The sequence below is a fragment of the Pocillopora damicornis genome, chromosome 13 (assembly GCF_964200805.1).
Source record: "Pocillopora damicornis chromosome 13, jaPocDami1.2, whole genome shotgun sequence".
Lineage (NCBI taxonomy): Eukaryota > Metazoa > Cnidaria > Anthozoa > Scleractinia > Pocilloporidae > Pocillopora > Pocillopora damicornis.
Genome location: NC_142682.1, coordinates 352,331 through 372,763, shown reverse-complemented (window position 1 = coordinate 372,763; position 20,433 = coordinate 352,331). Strand labels below are relative to the sequence as shown.

The following is a 20,433-nucleotide window of genomic DNA, read 5'->3' as shown; positions in this document are numbered from 1 at the left end:
TCCTGTTCTGTAACCCGCTGTAGTTCAAGCTTAAAAAGTTATAATTAAAGTGGCAAAGTGTAACCCGGTTTTCATTGTAACCCTGCCATCTGAGAAAGTGAGAGACAAGGCGGGGGGGAAGGGGGGGGAAGGGAGGTGGGGGAAAGGGCGAGCGTGACGGGAGAGCGTGAGCGTGGGCTCATATTCGAGGAATACGGAGTTGTATTTGACGTCCAGGTTCTCTCCAGACTTTGTTCGTTCTGTCTACTCTCAGTGTGTTTTCACAGGTCTGCAGTTAAACAGAAAACACAAGCTTATCTCGCTCAGTTGATTTAGACCTCGTCGATTACTCAATGTGAAGAAGAGCGAGCATCTTAAGACAGCGATCAGTTTGAATACCGTCATGATTTCCGCCTGGATCGTGGTTACTCTTTCTGGTGAGTGAGAATTCTTCTATACGAATGATTAATGCTGTTGTCACTTCACAAATCATACGTGCAACAAAGGTATCTAGAAGTCAGATCTGTTTGGTTTTACAGGCCAGAAGTTTTTGTTATCCTTCTGTTCTTGACATCGCTATGTCTTATGACTTCTAATGTGCATTTTTAGTTCGTAATTTAATCTCACTTAACCTCAGTGTCTCATTGTTCTTCCCACATTATTTTCCTCTTCCTTAGGGTTAGCTTAGTGTTCGCGGTCCCACTTTTTCATCGATCCGGTTGAAAACTTTCTTTCAAGAGGTTCTTAGTTTAACGTCTCAAAATTTTAATTTACAAAGATTTTTCTTTATATCAATTCGTACGTCACGAGAATTAACCCTAATGTAATTTAATTCAATTCAATTTTATTTAAACTCACTCGAATACAGGGTACTATAGAAGATTGTAATAATTAAAGTAGCGTTACAAGCATCAATATAAAGAATACAATATAATAAGAAAATGAAAAACGAAACCAAAATAACTTACAATTCATTGTTACTAAAGATATCTTGGATATAAAGAAGAACAGGAAGAAAAGAATAATTAAGAGACGATGTCAGCATACATCGCACAAATTTGAAATGTTGTGGCAAGTCGCCCAAAATTCGTTTTCCCTCCTACTTTCATATTTTGTAGCCCAATATGTTCTAATAATTGTGGTGTAGTTTTTTTTGCGAAAATATATTTAATTTTCGAGAAATAACTTTTTTCGTTCGACCGCTCAAATTTAGGTTAGTTACAAAGTTATGTGACCTCATGTAACGAATGTACTAGACCTACGGTATTTATGTGAACGTAATCCTTTGTTTTATCATCTAAACTTAATCCCCTGTCGTTATTGAAGCTGCCAAAGAAATATTTATTTTTTGGTGAATATTTTTGTCCGACATACTTTTCCTATGTCGAAAAGTAGCATCAAAACAAAGACAGTTTTAACAATGACCGATATAACACAATCTACTGAGCTTCAAGCTTTTAAAAGACCAAAGGATGGTTATAAAGTTATTGTAAAAATTTCCTTGTGTATTTGTGTTGTTCTATCTTGAGACGAACTCAAAGTCCAGCAAAATGTACTTGATAGCGACTATGAAATGTTCATGGTGCGCCTACTTGTCGCCACCGTTAAATAAAACAAAGGATTATGTTCACAGAAATACCGTAGGTCTAGTACATTCGTTACATGAGGTCACACAACTCGTGTAATATTCACGGTGAAAATTTGCATATTTGAGCGGTCGAACGAAAAAAATTATTTCTCGAAAACTAAAATATATTTTTACAAAACAACTACACCACAATTATTAGAACATATTGGCTACAAAATATAAAAGTAAGAGGGGAAACAAATTTGGGGGACTCACCGCTGTTTGTTTGATGCATGCTGACATTAGCTCTTAAATACTATGTTAATTGTGTGGAGTTTGGGACACCCAAATAGTTCTAGGAACTAATCAAGTGGGTGTCCCAAAGTAAATAATTAAATAAAAAGGAATACAGTATTAATAACAATTTAAATAAAAAAGTATTACCTTTGATACAAACTACTAAGATTTAAAATTTATTTACACAAACTATTTAAGAATTAATGACACTATTATAGCCGTCAATCATAGAATTCTTTATATTTTCATGAAATCTGAAAAAGGGAGTGATTTGTTTAACATTAATTGGTGATGAATTCCAGAGTGTGGTACCAGTATGACGAAGAGAATGAATACCACATTGAGTTGTTTGAACTGGATTTACCAACAGATTCTCTTTCAGTGATTGATGTGTATAAAATGAATGAACAGAAGATATTGGCTGAAAGTAATCAGTAAAACAAGGAGGAGTTATTTTGTGAGACCACTAATAAACAAAAGAAAGAATCTCAAGATGAATTATATCAGAAAATTTGAAGAGGTTCAGAGATTTTAGCAGTGGTTCTGAATGTGATACAGATTCAAAAAATGTCATAATTCTGACTATACACTTTTGCAAATTAATCACTGGCTTTAAATAAGTTGGATATGTTATTAACCCCAAACTAAGATAACATAAGTGAGAAAGAGCTGGATTAGTGAATAGTAAAGCATACAAAGTATATCAAAGCCAACGTAGTACCTCAATTTTGAGAAGATTTCTACAGTTAAGTGACAGTTTTAAGCTTATCAATATGATTCTTCCATGTCGGATTTTAGTTAAAGGTAACACCTAGATATTTAACTGTGGAAACTTGTTGGATATTCACACCATTAATCTTAGACTAAGTGACTTGTGTGGTTTCAATTTTTAGAATGAAAGAGAATAAAATTAGTTTTAAGAATACTAAGTGCTAGTCAGCTAGATTTCATCCATGCACTCAACAACTGATCTAGCTCATGATTTAACTTTGTTTCGAGATCATTAAGGTTCCTATAAGAGCAATATATGTTTTGTCAGCAAATAGGTGGAAGGTAAGGAATTTTGAGGCATCAGGCAAGTCATTTATTTATAACAAAAACAATAAAGGACCAAGAACAGATCCTTGAGGAACCCCACTAGTAACAGATAGGAAATCAGAGTCATGACCATACCCACAAATTGTTCTCTGTTGGATACTGATAAGATTGAAACTAATCATAGACTTACCTCTTACTTCACAAGATGCAATTTCAACAAAAGAATAGAATGAATTACTGTATCAAAGGCTTTTTTGAATCAATGAAAATACCACAGCCAAACTCATTGTTGTCAATTGAGTAACAAATAGATTGAGTGATACTTATGAGTGAGTGATTAGTTGAACACTTCTGCCTTAAGCCAAACTGAAGTGAGTAGAAAATATTATGACATTCAAGATAACCATAGAGGTGCTTATACATAGCTTTTTCATATATTTTGCTAAAAACAGGTGGCACTGATATTGTTCTTTATTGCAACTGGCATAACTTTTGGCAATTTAAGTTAATTTGGAAAAATGCCACAGAGAAAAGAATCATCAATTCAATATCTTTGACAACACTGTTCCTGAATTTCTTGTGAAGATATATCAGATTTGGATCTGGTTGCTTACTTTTCATAATCTGGGAATAGAGCTTATGTCCATATCTTATCTTAGCAAGTATGTCTTTTGTGATCCATGCTTTAGTAGATAATTTTATTTCATGCTTTGAGAGCTTCCTGCATGGTGCATGACAGTTAATAAACTGGGAGATTTGATCATTGATAAAAAACATCAAATTTAGTGCTAGCATCTAAATTATTATTAAAAATGTTAGCCCAATCAAGAAGTGAGAAATCATTGATAAATTTTTCTTCTTCAAACTTTATAATAGTTTAGAGTTTTACAATTTACCTTAACATTATCTAAAATCAAAAATTGGGGAAGATGATCTAAGATTCTTAGGTCTAAGTTACACTATAGTAGCATTGCAGCATAAGTATTTGCAAATATTTTATCGATTAGGGTTGCAGATCTTTCAGTAATATGTGTTGGTTGTAAAATATAGGAAAGAAGAAAATAAGAGTTCAGCATTGGCAGGAAATCATTGGATTCCGGATGGCTTTTTCAGTTTAATAGGTTAATTATAATTAAAGCATCCCATAAGGAAGATATTCTTATTTTCTCGTGATAATTGAGATAAAATTGACTCAAAATATCCCATAAACCTTACAGGGTTGAAAGACGGGTGCCAATAGGCACAACAACAAAGGATGTTTTTAGCTTTAGTGTTAATAATTTCAACCCAGATGGTTTCAATGCCCATTGCGGAAATATTTGATCCTTTGAAATATGTTTAGGCAGGACTAAAAGATAATTAGAGTATTAGATTTCAAGGTATTAATGGAAAGTGTATTTTACTCTGATGCATATGTTGTGGTTCAATTTTATCCTTGGTTCAAATTTTATTTTCTTTTGTTTTTGGGTATTGTAATGTATGATAATGAGTTATAATAATGAAACAAAGGGAAATAAAATTTGAACCAAGGATAAAATTGAACCACGACACATACCTTGATTTTTATGCCCTAATAATATACATGGAAAAAATTACTCAGTTCTGATTGGTTAAGATAAATGCAGTTTTCAGGTAATTCAGTGCAGAAGAGGGTTAATTCAGTGCAAAGAAAGAAACAAATCAGACATTCTGATTGGTTAATAATCAAAGAAACTCACAGTTCAAGGAATTGTTCAGTCTGTGTCCGAATCACTTTCGATGAAATGGAATCGTCGTTTCCGAAGTTTAACCATGTTTGTTTTAAATTTCGGCGTTGGATCGCTCGAGCGAAGTGTTAAGCTGGGTCGGCTCGTAATTCTCGATTTCCTCGGCAATTCCCTTCTCTAAACACCACTTTTTCCAAACTGACAACCAAAAAGCAGTGCTTTTTACAATGTTTTCGTTGTTTAAGCTGTTTTTCAGCTGCGGTGGCGAAAGAAAACCTACTTAAAACGCCGGCTATTGTTTCGCTCGCAAATTTTCAAATTTTCAAATTTTGTTGCGACATCCAAGGCTCGCATTTGATTGGCTATCTGCGAGTTTCTTTGATTATTGACCAATCAGAATGTCTGATTTGTTTCTTTCTTTGCACTGAATTAACTCTCTTCTGCACTGAATTACCTGAAAACTGCATTTGTTATAACCAATCAAAACTGAGTAATTTTTCCATGTATATTATTAATTTCTGAATATTGCGTGACGAACCTTTGGACACCAGTTGATTATTAACTTCTAAAGCGATGGCCCTTTAACACAAATCTAAACCATATGCGTAATAATGAGGTTTGAAATGACAGCAGAACATTGAAAAATTGATGTTGTATAAAATTCTATCTGTGCCCAAGCAAGTAATTGAATTTAATCGCCTTAAAGTTCTGACAAATATATTGGATTCAACCAGCCAAACCAGAAGCGAAATAGCTCACATGGTAACTGCGTTAAAAAAAATTAAAGGTCAAATCCAATGAAATATGTAAAACCTCAAAACATGGTAAATTGTGAAAAAAATATGGCCAAATGAAGATACACGAAAATCAACCTGAAGACAAGAATTAAAACCGCTTACGCGTCGTGACAAAATGTTTCCATATCTATCGTTGGGACTGTTGTCCTCGCCGATTTTAACCCGTTTAAGACTTTGAAGCCCGTTTCCTTGCAGTTGAGCTTTCTTCTGTGCGTTTCCTCTTCGTTTGTGAGGTCTATAAAGGTGTATTCTGGTTAGGGTTAGGGTTCACCATAAAAATCAATTCAACGTGATCCCTTTGCTTGCGTCTGCTAAATTAAAACAATTGAAAATAAAACTTTTTTTGCAGGAAAATTCAAGTAAATGTAATGAGCGTCTTATAAACTTTAAAACATCTACACATTGTCTTTTAAAAGAGAGAATTTTACCGATTGAACAAGCGAATTATTTTCAGCTGAACGGAAGTAGTTATTTTTTTCAAAGCTTGCCGTACAGCAGACAGTAACTATTGTTTCAAACAGGCTTCTCGCCGGACCGTGAAAAAAAAAGCGTTCAAGTGGCCCAGAAAAAACGAGATTTTTTTTCTTTTTTAATGCTCAAAGTTAAAAAATCAGCCGAGAACTTCTTGTGGCTTTAAATAGAAATATCGTAACCCAGGCAGCTTTCTCCGCTTTCCCCTTTTCCTCGTTTGCATTTGGGATGGACTGTTTCTAATCCTTGAGTTGAGAAACGTTATCACATGTTCATTCTTTGTATCTGTTGCAGCTACCTCCCTGGTTCTTGTGACAAGTGGTCGTGAGTACTGATAACCTTTTTATATTTCTGCATTTTAATGGTTTTGCGGTTTTGTATTTCAGTCCACAGTATTTCTCTTTACTACTAATAATATACTGACAATAGTATTGGTATAAAACACATTTTCAATTCTCTTTCGGCTGTAGTAAGAATCAAAACAGTGACTTAAAGATGCTCTCCTTTTCAGCCTGCATCCCTCCTGGAGAATCCATTAATGCTCCTAATGGTCACATTTCCAGCCCCAATTTTCCCAACAACTATGACACAAGCAGGATTTGTACCTGGAATATCACGGTACCCCATGGGAAAACCATCAAACTGACCTTCTTGAGCTTTACCCTGGTAGCAGGTGAAAACGATGACTGTGCTGGAGCGGCAGCAGATAGTGCCCGAGTCTTTATCACAAATGCTGCTTCACATGATGGAAAACCTAATGACTTTAAGATCTGTGGCCAAAAGCTTCCCCCTCCTGTGTACTCCGAGGGAAATGTCATTCAAGTGAGATTTGAATCTCGCACCGGCCTTGTAAATAAAGGGTTCAATGTAACCTTTGAGGCGATAGATGGAGATTCACGTAAGAGCTTTTCTTCTATGGTAGTTTATTAACTGAAAGTATAGAAGTGTATTGAGCATGTACCCCTATAGAACTAAGCGAGAATTTTGTTCAGAATATCATTCAAATAATGAAATAAACAATCTTTAAACAGCTATAGTGTGTAGAAAAAAAATTGAATGTAGTAAAGCCTTTCACTCCAACACAAGCTGTTTATATTTCATGTTCGTTACGTTTTCGAAGTCTGACACAGTCTTTGTTAATCTTTTCAGTGTGCCCAGCAGATATGATCCTCAATGAAACATCAGGTTCTTTGTCCTCTCCATTTAATCCAAGAAACTATCCCGTCAACCAGACATGTAGCTGGAAGATTATAGGGAAACAAGGATACCGTGTTGAGCTCACAATACCAGACTATAATCTACAACGATGTAATGGCGCTGCTTGCTCGTGTGATTATGTGGAAGTTGAGAATAGCTTTAGTGATGAAGCGCTGCCTGGAAAACTATGTGGTACACCTAGGTTTACTCCTGTAAAGTTTTATTCACTGCACGAAAGCTTGAGGGTGGTGTTTGTGTCCGATGATAACAACATGGATTATGACGGATTTGGGGCAACTTACAAGCTGTTGAACTTCAGTCCTCCCAGTAAGTAGAGAAAACAACTTCCTAAGATCTAAGAGGTCGCTGAGAGAAGACGTTTCATGCTATAAACTCGTCCATACAAGTGATGATAAGGAGCTTAGTTAATAAGAGTGGAGGTTCTTTTTGTGATCAACTCAGGGTGAATGCAAACATCCCTGATGAACAGTGTCCGCGGTGATGTACTGGGAAGCTATGCCAACCTTAATTGATCTTCTAATAAACTTTATATTAGTGACTTTCAAATATTCGTATTCTTGCCTTTGGGCTACTCCTTTATAAAAGGCATATTGCAATGATCACCCCATGGGGTATGGTTTTGAGCCGCTTTGGTTTGTATAGATTTTGACCATTGGTCGAATCGACAGTTACATGATAAGTATTTTGATTGGTTGTTATTTATCACCTATTGGAGAACAGAGGCATATATGACATCACCATTTACAACAATTTGCTTCTTTATCGTATATGAAACAATTAGATTACACGTTGCCGTGCGTCTGTTGAGGAAGAGATAGCAGATAACTTCAAAATGTGGTCATCAGTGACACTTGGCTGCGCCTCTTGTGCCACGTTTTTGTTCTTACCACATTTTGACGCCATCTGTGAAAGAAACCATATATCTAGCACCAATCCCGGCATTTTTTTTATTCTGATCTGTTCCTAGCGTTTTGGTAAGTCAAACAGAGCGAAATAGCCGAGGGCACGATAGTAGCGGCATAGTGAAAAAGAGAGTGAGGTTTGGGTCTGGTCGGGAAATGAAGAAGTTGATTTCACAACATGACCCACCCCTCCCTTTTTTTTCAGACCTCTGCTACTCTAGCGCTGTTCAATATGGCATTGCGTTTTACCAAGTGAACGCCCGGAACAGCCTATGCTTATTCTCCCACACTCACATGCTCCTTTTTCACTGTTTACAGTTTGTCCCAAGGAGGCAATTCCTCTCTCAGGCAGCGGCGAAATAAGCAGCACAAACTACCCAAAGAGTAACTACACTGCTTCCAGAAATTGTACTTGGAACATTACCGCGCCAAGCGACAAAATTGTAATGTTTACGTTTACTGACTTTGTCTTCAGTAAGTGTTCAGCCAATCCCTGTTCGGATTCTTGTGCTTATGTGGAGCTTTATGATGGTGGATCTACAAGGTCTCGTTTGCTGGGGCGATTTTGCCAGGGGTCGTCGTGGAATGAGCCTCAGTTCTCGACTGGAAATCGAATGTTTGTGATGTTCCATCCTGGACAAACAGCTGATCGTGGATTTCAAGCGAAATACAAATCCACAACGACCGGCGGTGAGTATCCTGTGAAGGTTTTTCTGAATATCATCTTGTAGAATCATCAAATATTTTTCTTGCGTGCGATTGGTCTTAACGCTTTACGCAACCGTCTATGCCCTAACTTTCAACTTATTTTATACTTCTATATTTTTAAAAGACAGACAGACTTTCATCGCTTACCACGATCCCTCTGAGTTACTATCGCGTTTTTTGAAATAAAACATATGTAACATTTCTGGTTCACGAAGGTCTCCAAAAACGGCCAAAAAAAATAAACCGTTAGGCGTAAAAATTGACTAATTTTAATTGGTAGCCGTAGTAGCCATCACCCCATTGAGACCCTCTTTCATTGCAACTGTTTTTTCTTCAGTGACAAAAAAAAAGTGAATAAAAATCCTCTCTCTTTCAGCTTGTACCCCTTCTGGAGAATATGTTAATGCTTCTAGTGGTCACATTTCCAGCCTCAATTTCCCCGACGTGTATGAAGCAAACAGGATTTGTAACTGGAATATCACGGTACCCCATGGGAAAATCATCAAACTGACCTTCTTGAACTTTACCCTGGTAGCAGGTGAAAACGATGACTGTGCTGGTGCCGCAGCAGATAGTGCCCGAGTCTTTATCACAGACGTTGCTTCTCATGGAGGAAAACCTAATGACTTTGAGATCTGTGGTCAAAAGCTTCCCCCTCCTGTGTACTCCGAGGGAAATGTCATTTAATTGAGATTTGAATCGCGCAGCGGTCTTGTACACAAAGGGTTCAATGCAACCTTTGAGACGATATATAGAGATTCACGTAAGAGCTTTTCTTCTATGTTAGTTTATGAAGGACGTATAGAAGTGTGCTGAGCATATACCCCTATTGAACTAAGCGAGAATTTTGTTGTGTACATTAGGCAAATAATGAAGTAAACAATCTTTGAACAGCTTTAGTCTATAGAAAAATAATTGAATATATTCGAGCCTTTAACTCCAACACAAGCTGTATATATTTCATGTTCGTTACGTTTTCGAACCTGACACAGTCTTTGTTACTCTTTTCAGTGTGCCCTACAGATATGATCTTCGATGAAACATCAGGTTCTTTCTCCTCTCCCTTTAATCCAAGAAACTATCCATTCAACCAGACATGTAGCTGGAAGATTATAGGGAAACAAGGATACCGTGTTGAGCTCACAATACCAGACTATAATATCGAACGTTGTGGTGGCGCTGCTTGCTCGTGTGATTATGTGGAAGTTCAGAATAGCTTCAGTGATCAAGCGCTGCCTGGAAAACTATGTGGTACACCAAGGCTTATTCTTGTAAAGTTTTATTCACTGCACGAAAGCTTGAGGGTGGTGTTTGTGTCCGATGATACAAACATGGATTATGACGGATTTGGGGCAACTTACAAGCTGTTGAACTACAGTCCTCCAAGTAAGTAGAGAAAATAACTTCCTAAGATCTAAGAGGTCGCTGAAAGAAGATATTTCATGCTATAAACTCATCCATACAAGTGATGATAAGGAGCTTAGTTAATAAGATTGGAGGTTCTTTCTGTGATCAACTCAGGGTGAATGCAAACATCTCTGATGGATAGTGTCAGCGGTGATGTACTGGGAAGCTATGCCAACCTTAATTGATCTTCTAATAAACTTTATATAAGCGACTTTCAAATATTCGTATTCTTGCCTTTGGGTTACTCCTTTATAAAAGGCATATTGCAATGATCACCCTATAGGGTATGGTTTTGAGCCGCTTTGGTTTGTATAGACTTTGACCATTGGTTGAATCAACAGTTAAATGATAAGTATTTTGATTGGTTGTTATTTATCACCTATTGGAGAACAGAGGCATAGATGACTTCACTGTTTACACCAGCTTGCCTCTTTATCGTATATGAAACAATTAGATTACACGTTGCTGTGCGTCTGTTCAGCAAGAGATAGCAGATGACTTCAAAATGTGGTCATCGGGGACACTTGGCTGCGCCTCTTAAGCCACGTTTTTGTTCTTACCACATTTTGACGCCATCTGTGAAAGAAACCATTTATCTAGCACCAATCCCGGCATTTTGATTCTGACCTGTTCCAAGCGTTCTGGTTAATCAAACAGAGCGAAATAGCCGAAGGCACGGTAGTAGCGGCATAGTGAAAAAGCGAGTGAGGTTTGGGTCTTGTCGGATAAAGAAAAAGTTGATTACACAATATGGCCCACCCCTCCCTTGTTTTTTCTTTCCTCTGCTACTCTCGCGCTGTTCACTATGGCGTTGCATTTTACCAAGTGAACGCCCGGAACAGCCTATGTTTATTCTCCCACACTCACATGCTCCTTTTTCACTGTTTACAGTTTGTCCCAAGGAGGCAATTCCTCTCTCAGGCAGCGGCAAAATAAGCAGCACAAACTACCCAAAGAGTAACTACACTGCTTCCAGAAATTGTACTTGGAACATTACCGCGCCAAGCGACAAAATTGTAATGTTTACGTTTACTGACTTTGTCTTCAGTAAGTGTTCAGCCAATTCCTGTTCGGATTCTTGTTCTTATGTGGAGCTTTATGATGGTGGATCAACAAGGTCTCGTTTGCTGGGGCGATTTTGTCAGGGGTCCTCGTGGAATGAGCCTCAGTTCTCGACTGGAAATCGAATGTTTGTGATGTTCCATCCTGGACAAACAGTTGATCGTGGATTTCAAGCGAAATACAAATCCACAACGACCGGTGGTGAGTATCCTGTGAAGGTTTTTCTGAATATCATCTTTTAGAATCATCAAATATTTTTCTTAAGTGCGATTGGTCTTAACGCGTTACGCAACCGTCTATGCCCTTACTTTCAACTTATTTTATACTTCAATATTTTTAAAAGACAGACAGACTTTCACCGCTCACCACGATCAATCTGAGTTACTATCGCCTTTCTTTGAAAGAAAACATATGTAACATTTTTGGTTCCCGAAGGTCTCCAAAAACGGCCAAAAAAAATAAACCGTTAGGCGTAAAAATTGACTAATTTTAATCTTTAATCGTAAAAGCCATCACCCCATTGAGACCCTCTTTCATTGCAACTGGTTTTTCTTCAGTGACAAAAAAAAAGTGAATAAAAATCCTCTCTCTTTCAGCCTGTACCCCTTCTGGAGAATATGTTAATGCTTCTAGTGGTCACATTTCCAGCCTCAATTTCCCCGACGTGTATGAAGCAAACAGGATTTGTACCTGGAATATCACTGTACCCAGCGGGAAAATCATCAAACTGTCTTTCTTGAACTTTACCCTGGTAGCAGGTGAAAACGATGACTGTGCTGCAGCGGCAGCAGATAGTGCACGAGTCTTTATCACAAACGTTGCCTCTCATAAAGGAAATCCCAATGACTTTAAGATCTGTGGTCAAAAGCTTCCCCTTCCTGTGTACTCCGTGGGAAATTTCATTCAAGTGAGATTTGAATCTGGTACCGGCCCTGTAAACAAAGGGTTCAATGCAACCTTTGAGGCGATAGATGGAGATTCACGTAAGAGCTTTTCTTCTATGGTAGTTTATTAACTGGAAGTACAGAAATATACAGAGCATGCACCTCTATCGAGCTGAACGAGAGTTTTGTTGAATATATCATGCAGATACATGTAATTAAGTAAAAAATCAGCAAAAGTCTGAAGAAAAAAAATTGAATGAAATCAAGTCTTTTACTCGAACGCTAGCTGCTATGTTTCACAATCGTTATATTTATTAAAGCATAAAACCGTTAACATACGGAAAATGAGCTGTAGGCAGTATTGGAAATCATTCCGCTGACCAAAGAATCACCACGCGGAAAAATCAAAACTAAAACAGTTTTCGGAGAGTAAGAAGCTTCATCAAGATTTTGGTGAATAAATTAATTTTTTACAGCAGGAGAATGCATTTCCCTAAAGCTTACAGTCCTTGTTACTCTTTTCAGTGTGCCCTTCAGATACAATCCTCGATGAAACATCAGGTTCTTTGTCCTCCCCCTTTAATCTAAGAAACTATCCATTCAACCAGACATGTAGCTGGAATATTACAGGGAAACAAGGATACCGTGTTGAGCTCACAATACCAGACTATAATATTGAACGCTGTGGTGGCGCTGTTTGCTTGTGTGATTATATGGAAGTTCAGAACAGCTTCAGTGATGAAGTGCTGCCTGGAAAACTATGTGGTACACCAAGGTTTATTCCTGTAAAGTTTTATTCACTGCACGAAAGCTTGAGGGTGGTATTTGTGTCCGATGATGCAAACATGGATTATGACGGATTTGGGGCAACTTACAAGCTGTTGAACTATAGTCCTCCAAGTAAGTAGAGAAAACAACTTCCTAAGATCTAAGAGGTCGCTGAAAGAAGATGTTTTATGCAATAAACTCATCCATACAAGTGATGATAAGGAGCTTAGTTAATAAGATTGGAGGTTCTTTCTGTGATCAACTCAGGGTGAATGCAAACATCTCTGATAGGTAGTGTCGGCGGTGATGTACTGGGAAGCTATGCCAACCTTAATTGATCTTCTAATAAACTTTATATAAGCGACTTTCAAATATTCGTATTCTTGCCTTTGGGTTACTCCTTTATAAAAGGCATATTGCAGTGATCACCCTATAGGGTATGGTTTTGAGCCGCTTTGGTTTGTATAGACTTTGACCATTGGTCGAATCGACAGTTATATGATAAGTATTTTAATTGGTTGTTATTTATCACCTATTGGAGAACAGAGGCATATATGACATCATCATTTACAACAACTTGCTTCTTTATCGTATATGAAACAATTAGATTACCCGTTGCCGTGCGTCTGTTTAGCAAGAGATAGCAGATGACTTCAAAATGTGGTCATCAGTGACACTTGGCTGCGCCTCTTGTGCCACGTTTTTGTTCTTACCACATTTTGACGCCATCTGTGAAAGAAACCATATATCTAGCACCAATCCCGGCATTTTGATTCTGACCTGTTCCAAGCGTTCTGGTTAATCAAACAGAGCGAAAACCCCTCCCTTGTTTTTTCTTTCCTCTGCTACTCTCGCGCTGTTCAATATGGCACTGCGTTTTACCAAGTGAACGCCCGGAAAAGCCTATGTTTATTCTCGCACACTCACATGCTCCATTTTCATTGTTTACAGTTTGTCCCAAGGAAGCAATTCCTCTGTCAGGCAGCGGCAAAATAAGCAGCACAAACTTCCCAAAGAGTAACTACACTGCTTCCAGAAATTGTACCTGGAACATTACCGCACCAGCTGACAAAATTGTAAATTTTACTTTTACTGACTTTGTGTTAAGTGAGTGTTCAGCCAGTCCTTGTTCGGATTCTTGTGCTTATGTGGAGCTTTATGATGGTGGATCAACGAGGTCTCGTTTGCTGGGGCGATTTTGTCGAGGATCGCTGTGGAATAAGCCTCAGTTCTCGACTGGAAATCAAATGTTTGTGATGTTCCATCCTGGACAAATGGTTGCTCGTGGATTTGAAGCAGAATATTCTTTTCCCTCTACTACATCAACATCACCGCCTTCAACAGAAACAAAACCGCAAAGTAAGTTTAGAACTGTGGTATTTCGAAGTAACAAATCCTGATTTTTGCCAAAAGTGCCTTAACCCCTTCTTTATGAGTCTATCACATGCTAACAGTTGACGCTTTCCAAATTGTTTTGTGTTTTCCAAAATAGTACATTTGTGGATAACTCAATGGTTTTCTCTGCATGTTTTAGGGCAAAATTTAATTGAATTTAAAATTTATATTTTCCTTTGCAAGATTTAGCATGTCCGTAAACTATGTGTTTATAGTCAATAATGAAAAGATGCGAGGTAATCCTTTTACAAACAGTCAGTCACTGGATGTTGCAAACGTTCTGCAATCTCTCATACACTGGGTGTTGCAGAAATTTTGCAACCATTCATACACTGGTTATTGCAGAAATTCTGTGACCACTCATACATTGGGTGTTGCAGAAATTCTGCAACCACCCATACGCTGAGTGTTGCAAAAATTTTGCAGCCTTTCATACACTGGGTGTTGCAGACATTTTGCAACCTTTCATACACTGGGTGTTGCAGACATTTTGCAACCTTTCATACACTGGGTCTTGCAGACATTTTGTAACCTTTCATACACTGGGTGTTGCAGATATTTTGCAACCTTTCATACACTGGGTGTTGCAGAAATTCTGTGACCACTCATGCATTGGGTGTTGCAGAAATTCTGTAACGACCCATACACTGAGTGTTGCAGAAATTTTGCAACCTTTCATACTCTGGGTGTTACAGAAATTTTGCAACCTTTCATACACTGGGTGTTGCAGACATTTTGCAACCTTTCATACACTGGGTGTTGCAGATATTTTGCAACCTTTCATACACTGGGTGTTGCTGAAATTCTGTGACCACTCATGCATTGGGTGTTGCAGAAATTCTGTAACGACCCATACACTGAGTGTTGCAGAAATTTTGCAACCTTTCATACTCTGGGTGTTACAGAAATTTTGCAACCTTTCATACACTGGGTGTTGCAGAAATTCTGCAACCACTCACCCTGGGTGTTGCAGAAATTCTGCAACCACTCATACAATGGGTGTTACAGATATTCTGTGACCACTCATACACTGGGTGTTGCAGAAATTCTGCAACCACTCATACAATGGGTGTTACAGATATTCTGTGACCACTCATACACTGGGTGTTGCAGAAATTCTGCAACTACTCATACACTGGATGTTGCAGAAATTCTGCAACCACTCATACAATGGGTGTTACAGATATTCGATGACCACTCGTACACTGGATGTTGCAGAAATTCTGCAACTACTCATACACTGGGTGTTGCAGAAATTCTGCAACCACTCATACCCTGGGTGTTGCAGAAATTTTGCAACCTTTTATACACTGGGTGTTGCAGAAATTCTGCGACCACTCATACACTGGGTGTTGCAGAAATTCTACAACCACTCATACACTGGGTGTTGCAGAAATTCTACAACTACTCATACACTGGGTGTTGCAGAAATTCTGCAACCACTCATACCCTGGGTGTTGCAGAAATTTTGCAACCTTATATACACTGGGTGTTGCAGAAATTCTGCGACCACTCATACACTGGGTGTTGCAGAAATTCTACAACCACTCATACACTGGGTGTTGCAGAAATTCTGCGACCACTCATACCCTGGGTAATGCAGAAATTCTGCAACCACTCATAGATTGGATGTTGCGGAAATTCTGCGACCATTCATACACTGGATGTCGCAGAAAAAAGCATAAAAAAAAATAATAATGGTGATAATCAATGATGTATTTTCACCAAACTGTATATGTACTTATCAAGCAAAGAAATCATACCTCTATGGACTTCAGTTTTAGTTCAGTATTCATGAATTAATAAGGATTGCTAGTAGACTTAAAAAACAAAACAAAAAAAAGTTTCTTACCCTCAATGGTAGTTGGAATTTTGAAAGCCATCCAGGAGGAACCTATAGGTAAATATTTGTTTTCAAAAAAATTAAACTGTCTGATAACATCCTATCAATTCACTAATATTTTAATTTACCAGATTTAAACATTGGGTTTACTTTGTTTTGCGCATGGTGCAAGTAAATACATATCTAATATATTTCAATAAAAATAAAGCAAATCTCACCATTTTTGTAGGTGCCCCCGAGATTTCTCATCTTCAACTGATCAATGCTCTGATATGGCTGATAACTGAACATGATTTACAAAAACTTAGAAGGCGGTGTGATCCTGGACCTGAAGTCTGGTGCCCGTTTAGGTCCAGGTCCTCCACTGTCTCCACCCTGCCACTCAATGTTTTTATTTTCTCCGATGCTTCGAGTTTAGCTTCTCAGCTGCACTCACAAAATAACCATCTTGTCAACTTCCTGTCAGTCGGGATTTTAAACCGGTTTATGTCTATTTGGATTATTTGTTTCATTCTGTGTATATTAAGGCACTCAAAAGCCTTATTCAGGGAGGGGTCTAAATATTTTTTTTTCATCAAAGACCGCCGAAAACTGACTTAAACCAAACTCATCTACCAGTTACTTCATGGGATTGCAAGCTTGCAATGTTTTCAAGTCTTTCACCAACTAAGTTTGGCAGAGACTTAAGAGACTTGGCCCGAGGGATAGTATGGAGAAGATTGTGTCCATCTGCCCGTAGTTAGACTCTCCTCAGGCCCTTAACAAAAAGTGTGGAAACATAGGAAAGCCCATTCACAAGTAACTTATTAGAGCAATTTTCAATTTAGTGTCGAAAGTAGTCAAGATTTCATTGATTATGCTTTACTTAGCTCTGTGATTCTGAGTCCAGGAAAGTCGCGCCATTCTCTCCACCAATCAGCTGCAAAACTAAAACAAATCACAATTTGGTCGTCTGCGTTTTCCCGCCAAATCTGAAAACCCTTTATTACTTTGACGAAAACCGGAAACCAAATGCTGAAAAACAGAAAATCCGTAAACCGCAATGAACACTAAAACCAAAAAACCCAAGTTTCTGGGCTAGTGATAAAACCCGAATAACGACCGAATACTGTGAATGTTGGCGAATAGTAAAATAAATGAATTAATAATGAAATAAAAATAGAACTAGCCGTTCCTAACAGAAAGTGAAATGCTGTGAGCCTAGAACGACGAAAGCCCCATACGAGCTGATAAGGCAACCGGCGCACGACGCTTTCTAGCTAACGAATTCATACTTGCGCGTAGATCGTAATACTTGGATCATGTGGTATCAACATATTTGAAAAAAGTTCAAGATGTGATTGCTACGAAAACGTCAATAAGTCTCTCCAGTCAAAAACACCAACATATATTCGGGGCACAGGCATCCCAAACTCTCGATCTGTGGTATTAAGTTACAGTAAACAACTCAATTTAAAACACATACAACGAACATTTTCTTTAGTAGGAGAACCAAAATTAGGTTAACCCCGCAAAACACGACTCCAATTTCCTTCAAACTCCGTCAGACATCTTATTATCTTATTACAAAAATGAAAAACATAAGACTTGATTAATACGTTATTGAACGTCTTGACCTCGGACACCTATAAAATGTCTTGCTATTGTCACACAAGTTACTACAGAAGAAAGCCATGCAAAGCGCTCAGTATATGTATACCAGAGCTTATTCGCAGCAGGTTAGGCACGAGTGTGCACTCTATAGAGTGTCTTGTTTTGTACAATAAACGTCCTAGTCAGGTCAGTAGAAGACCGGGGTTGGTGACGCGACATGATATTCAGGGGCGCCTGACAAATAGGAGAACTTTACTTTTTACCCAAAACTTAACAATCAATATATATACAGGAGCCCAAGATGGGTTCCTGTTATCGTCACTAATCGTGACTATTCGCTACTATTCGTCGCTATTCGCGACTATTCGTCACTATTTGCGACTATTCGCAGTATTCGGTGACTATTCGGGTTTTATCACCAGCCAAGTTTCTGGCATAAAAACCGAAAATCCTAATGCGCCGTCGCTAAGGAGAGGACCACTTAATAGAAGGAGGATGCGTAATCAAAGGGAGCGCTTATTTATCTCCTGTACTGAACCCGGTGTGATTGACGCTTAATTGAAGTGGGAGGGGAGGGGCGCTTATCAGAGCGTTAGACGTTATTCGAGGAATACGGACTCGTATTACGGCTGAAAAACTGAAATCGTGAAATTGTAGTTGTTATTTGACGTCCAGGGTCTTGCCAGACTTTTTTCGCTCTGTCAACTCTCAGTATGTTTTCACAGGTCCACAGTTAAACAGAAAATACTCGCCCATCTCGCTCAGTTGATTTGGACCTTGTCGATTTCTCAATGTGAAGAGCGAGCATCTAAAGACAGCGATCAGTTTGAATACCGTCATGATTCCCGTCTGGATCGTGGTTGCTATTTCTGGTGAGTGAGGATTTTTTCATGCGAATGATTTATTCTGTTGTCACTTCACTCATTATACGTGCAACGCAGGCATCTAGAAGTCAGATCTGTTTGGTTTTACAGGCCAGAAGTTTTTGTTATCATTCTGTTCTTGACTTCACCACGTTCTCCGACCTCTAATACGCATTTTTAATCCGTAATATAATCGCATTTAACCTTAGTGTCTTATTATTCTTCACACGTTGTTTTCCTCTTCCTCAGGGTTAGCTTGCTGTTCGCGGTCCCACTTTTTCATCGATCGAATCGAAAACTTACTTGCAGGAGGTTCTTATTTAACATCTCAAAATTTTTGTTTACAAAGATTTCGCACGAATATTAACCACCCTAAAGCTCATTGCGGAAATATTTGATCCTTTGAAATATGTTTGGTCAGGACTGGAAGATACTTGACATCCTTAGAGTATTAGATTGCAAGGTATTAATGGAAAGTGTATTTTACTCTCTCATGCAAAAATTGATTTTTATGCTCAAGTACGGCGTTGACTTAAAGAGGCATTTATTTCTGACGTATTACGAAATTGATGTCCGGCAACAGTTGATGATATATATGACTTCCGGAGACGTGGAAAATGATCACTTTGATGGTGACCCAATACTTTCGCCCGTCAAACAAGCTATTCTTGTAATTAGCCAAGAAAGTTAAATGACAAATGAAGACAGGAAAAAATTAGGGGCTCCTTAGAGCTTCATTATGGCATGAGAACTGCTATCTCCTTCCAATATTGCGTGACGAACCCTTGAATGACCAGTTGATTATTAACTTTTAATGCGCTAGTCCAACTATATGTGTAATAACAACAGGCAAAAGAAGAGGTTTCAAGTTGCAGCCGACCATTAAAAAAAACATCACAGAATGAATATTCGATCTGTGCCTGAGCAAGTACTTAGATTTAACCACCCGACTAGTATATTATTGGATTCAAGCAGCCATACCAGAAGCGAAATAGCTCACAAGGTAATTGCGTGAAAAAAAATAAGGGTCAAATGAAATTTGTGGAACCTCAAGACATGGTAAATATGTGAGAAAACATGGCCAAATGAACGAAAATACACGAAAATCAACCTGAAGACAAGAATTAAAATTGCTTACGCGGCGTAACAATCTATTTCCATATCTATCGTTGGGATTGTTTTTTTCAGTGCCTACCGTAGAGAAGACAGTAATAATGTTAAACACTGAATTGTCAGACAATTGAGTCGTTTCACATTGGCCTCTCACCGAAGTGTAATAGCAAAAAATTTGCCTTGTAGAAAAATCGAATAGGTGTGATCGGCGAATCATAGAGATTGTGGGGGAAAATCTGGTCTCTAAAAGGGAGAGCATATTAACTTTTAATCAGCGAATTCGGAATTATACAGACCAGACCCAGACCTTCCTGGTTTTTTTGTTTTTTTACTCCTCATCGCTACCATCGCACTGTTTACTATTGCGCATCGTAACTGAACACCTGGAACGGGCTGGGTTACGATAAAATCCTTGAGAAAAGACCATTTTACAGCTTCGAGTCTGAAGGATCTCTTTGTCAATTATATCCTTTACATCTCTCATTCAAGTGGCTCAGAAAATACTAAGTTTTTTGTTGAATGCTCAAAGTTAAAAATCAGCTGAGAACTTCTTGTGGCTTTAAATAAAAATATCTTACCCCAGGGAGCTTTCTCTCCTTTTCCCTTTTCCTCATTTGCATTTGGGATGGACTGTTTCTAATCCTTGAGTTGAGAAACGTTATCACATGTTCATTCTTTGTATCTGTTGCAGCTGCCTCCCTGACTCCTGTGACAAGTGGTCGTAAGTATTGATAACCTTTTTATATTTCTGCATTTTAAACGGCGGTTTTGCAGTTTTGTATTTCAGTCCACAGCATTTCTTTGTACTACTAATAATTTGGT

At 38.2% G+C, this 20,433-nt stretch overlaps 1 protein-coding gene across 2 annotated transcripts; it reads left to right on the top strand.

Annotated features, from left to right (window-relative positions):
• Positions 1 to 146: 146 nt before the first annotated feature.
• Positions 147 to 20,332, top strand: LOC149034887 (dorsal-ventral patterning tolloid-like protein 1). 2 transcript variants are annotated; one of them, XM_089192750.1, is made up of 11 exons: positions 147 to 416; positions 6,150 to 6,179; positions 6,367 to 6,753; positions 7,005 to 7,040; positions 9,731 to 10,069; positions 10,982 to 11,353; positions 11,749 to 12,135; positions 12,562 to 12,936; positions 13,756 to 14,163; positions 18,361 to 18,507; positions 20,303 to 20,332. In XM_089192750.1, exons 1-10 carry the CDS (start codon positions 383 to 385, stop codon positions 18,402 to 18,404), a joined length of 2,412 nt encoding a protein of 803 aa, XP_089048876.1. In that variant the 5' UTR covers positions 147 to 382; the 3' UTR covers positions 18,405 to 18,507; positions 20,303 to 20,332. The 2 variants fall into 2 exon arrangements, with proteins under 2 accessions (XP_089048876.1, XP_089048877.1); XM_089192751.1 differs by lacking the exons at positions 147 to 416; positions 6,150 to 6,179; positions 6,367 to 6,753; positions 7,005 to 7,040 and adding an exon at positions 9,060 to 9,446 and having other exon boundaries at positions 9,695 to 10,069.
• Positions 20,333 to 20,433: the final 101 nt, after the last annotated feature.

What these genes read in the sequence shown, in the direction of transcription:
- LOC149034887 (XM_089192750.1), top strand. Translation starts at nt 383, where the DNA reads ATGATTTCCGCCTGGATCGTGGTTACTCTTTCTG. An exon ending in GGTTCTTGTGACAAGTGGTC is followed by an intron (nt 6,180 to 6,366) that starts GTGAGTACTGAT and finishes TCTCCTTTTCAG; the next exon opens with CCTGCATCCCTCCTGGAGAA. An exon ending in GGCGATAGATGGAGATTCAC is followed by an intron (nt 12,136 to 12,561) that starts GTAAGAGCTTTT and finishes TACTCTTTTCAG; the next exon opens with TGTGCCCTTCAGATACAATC.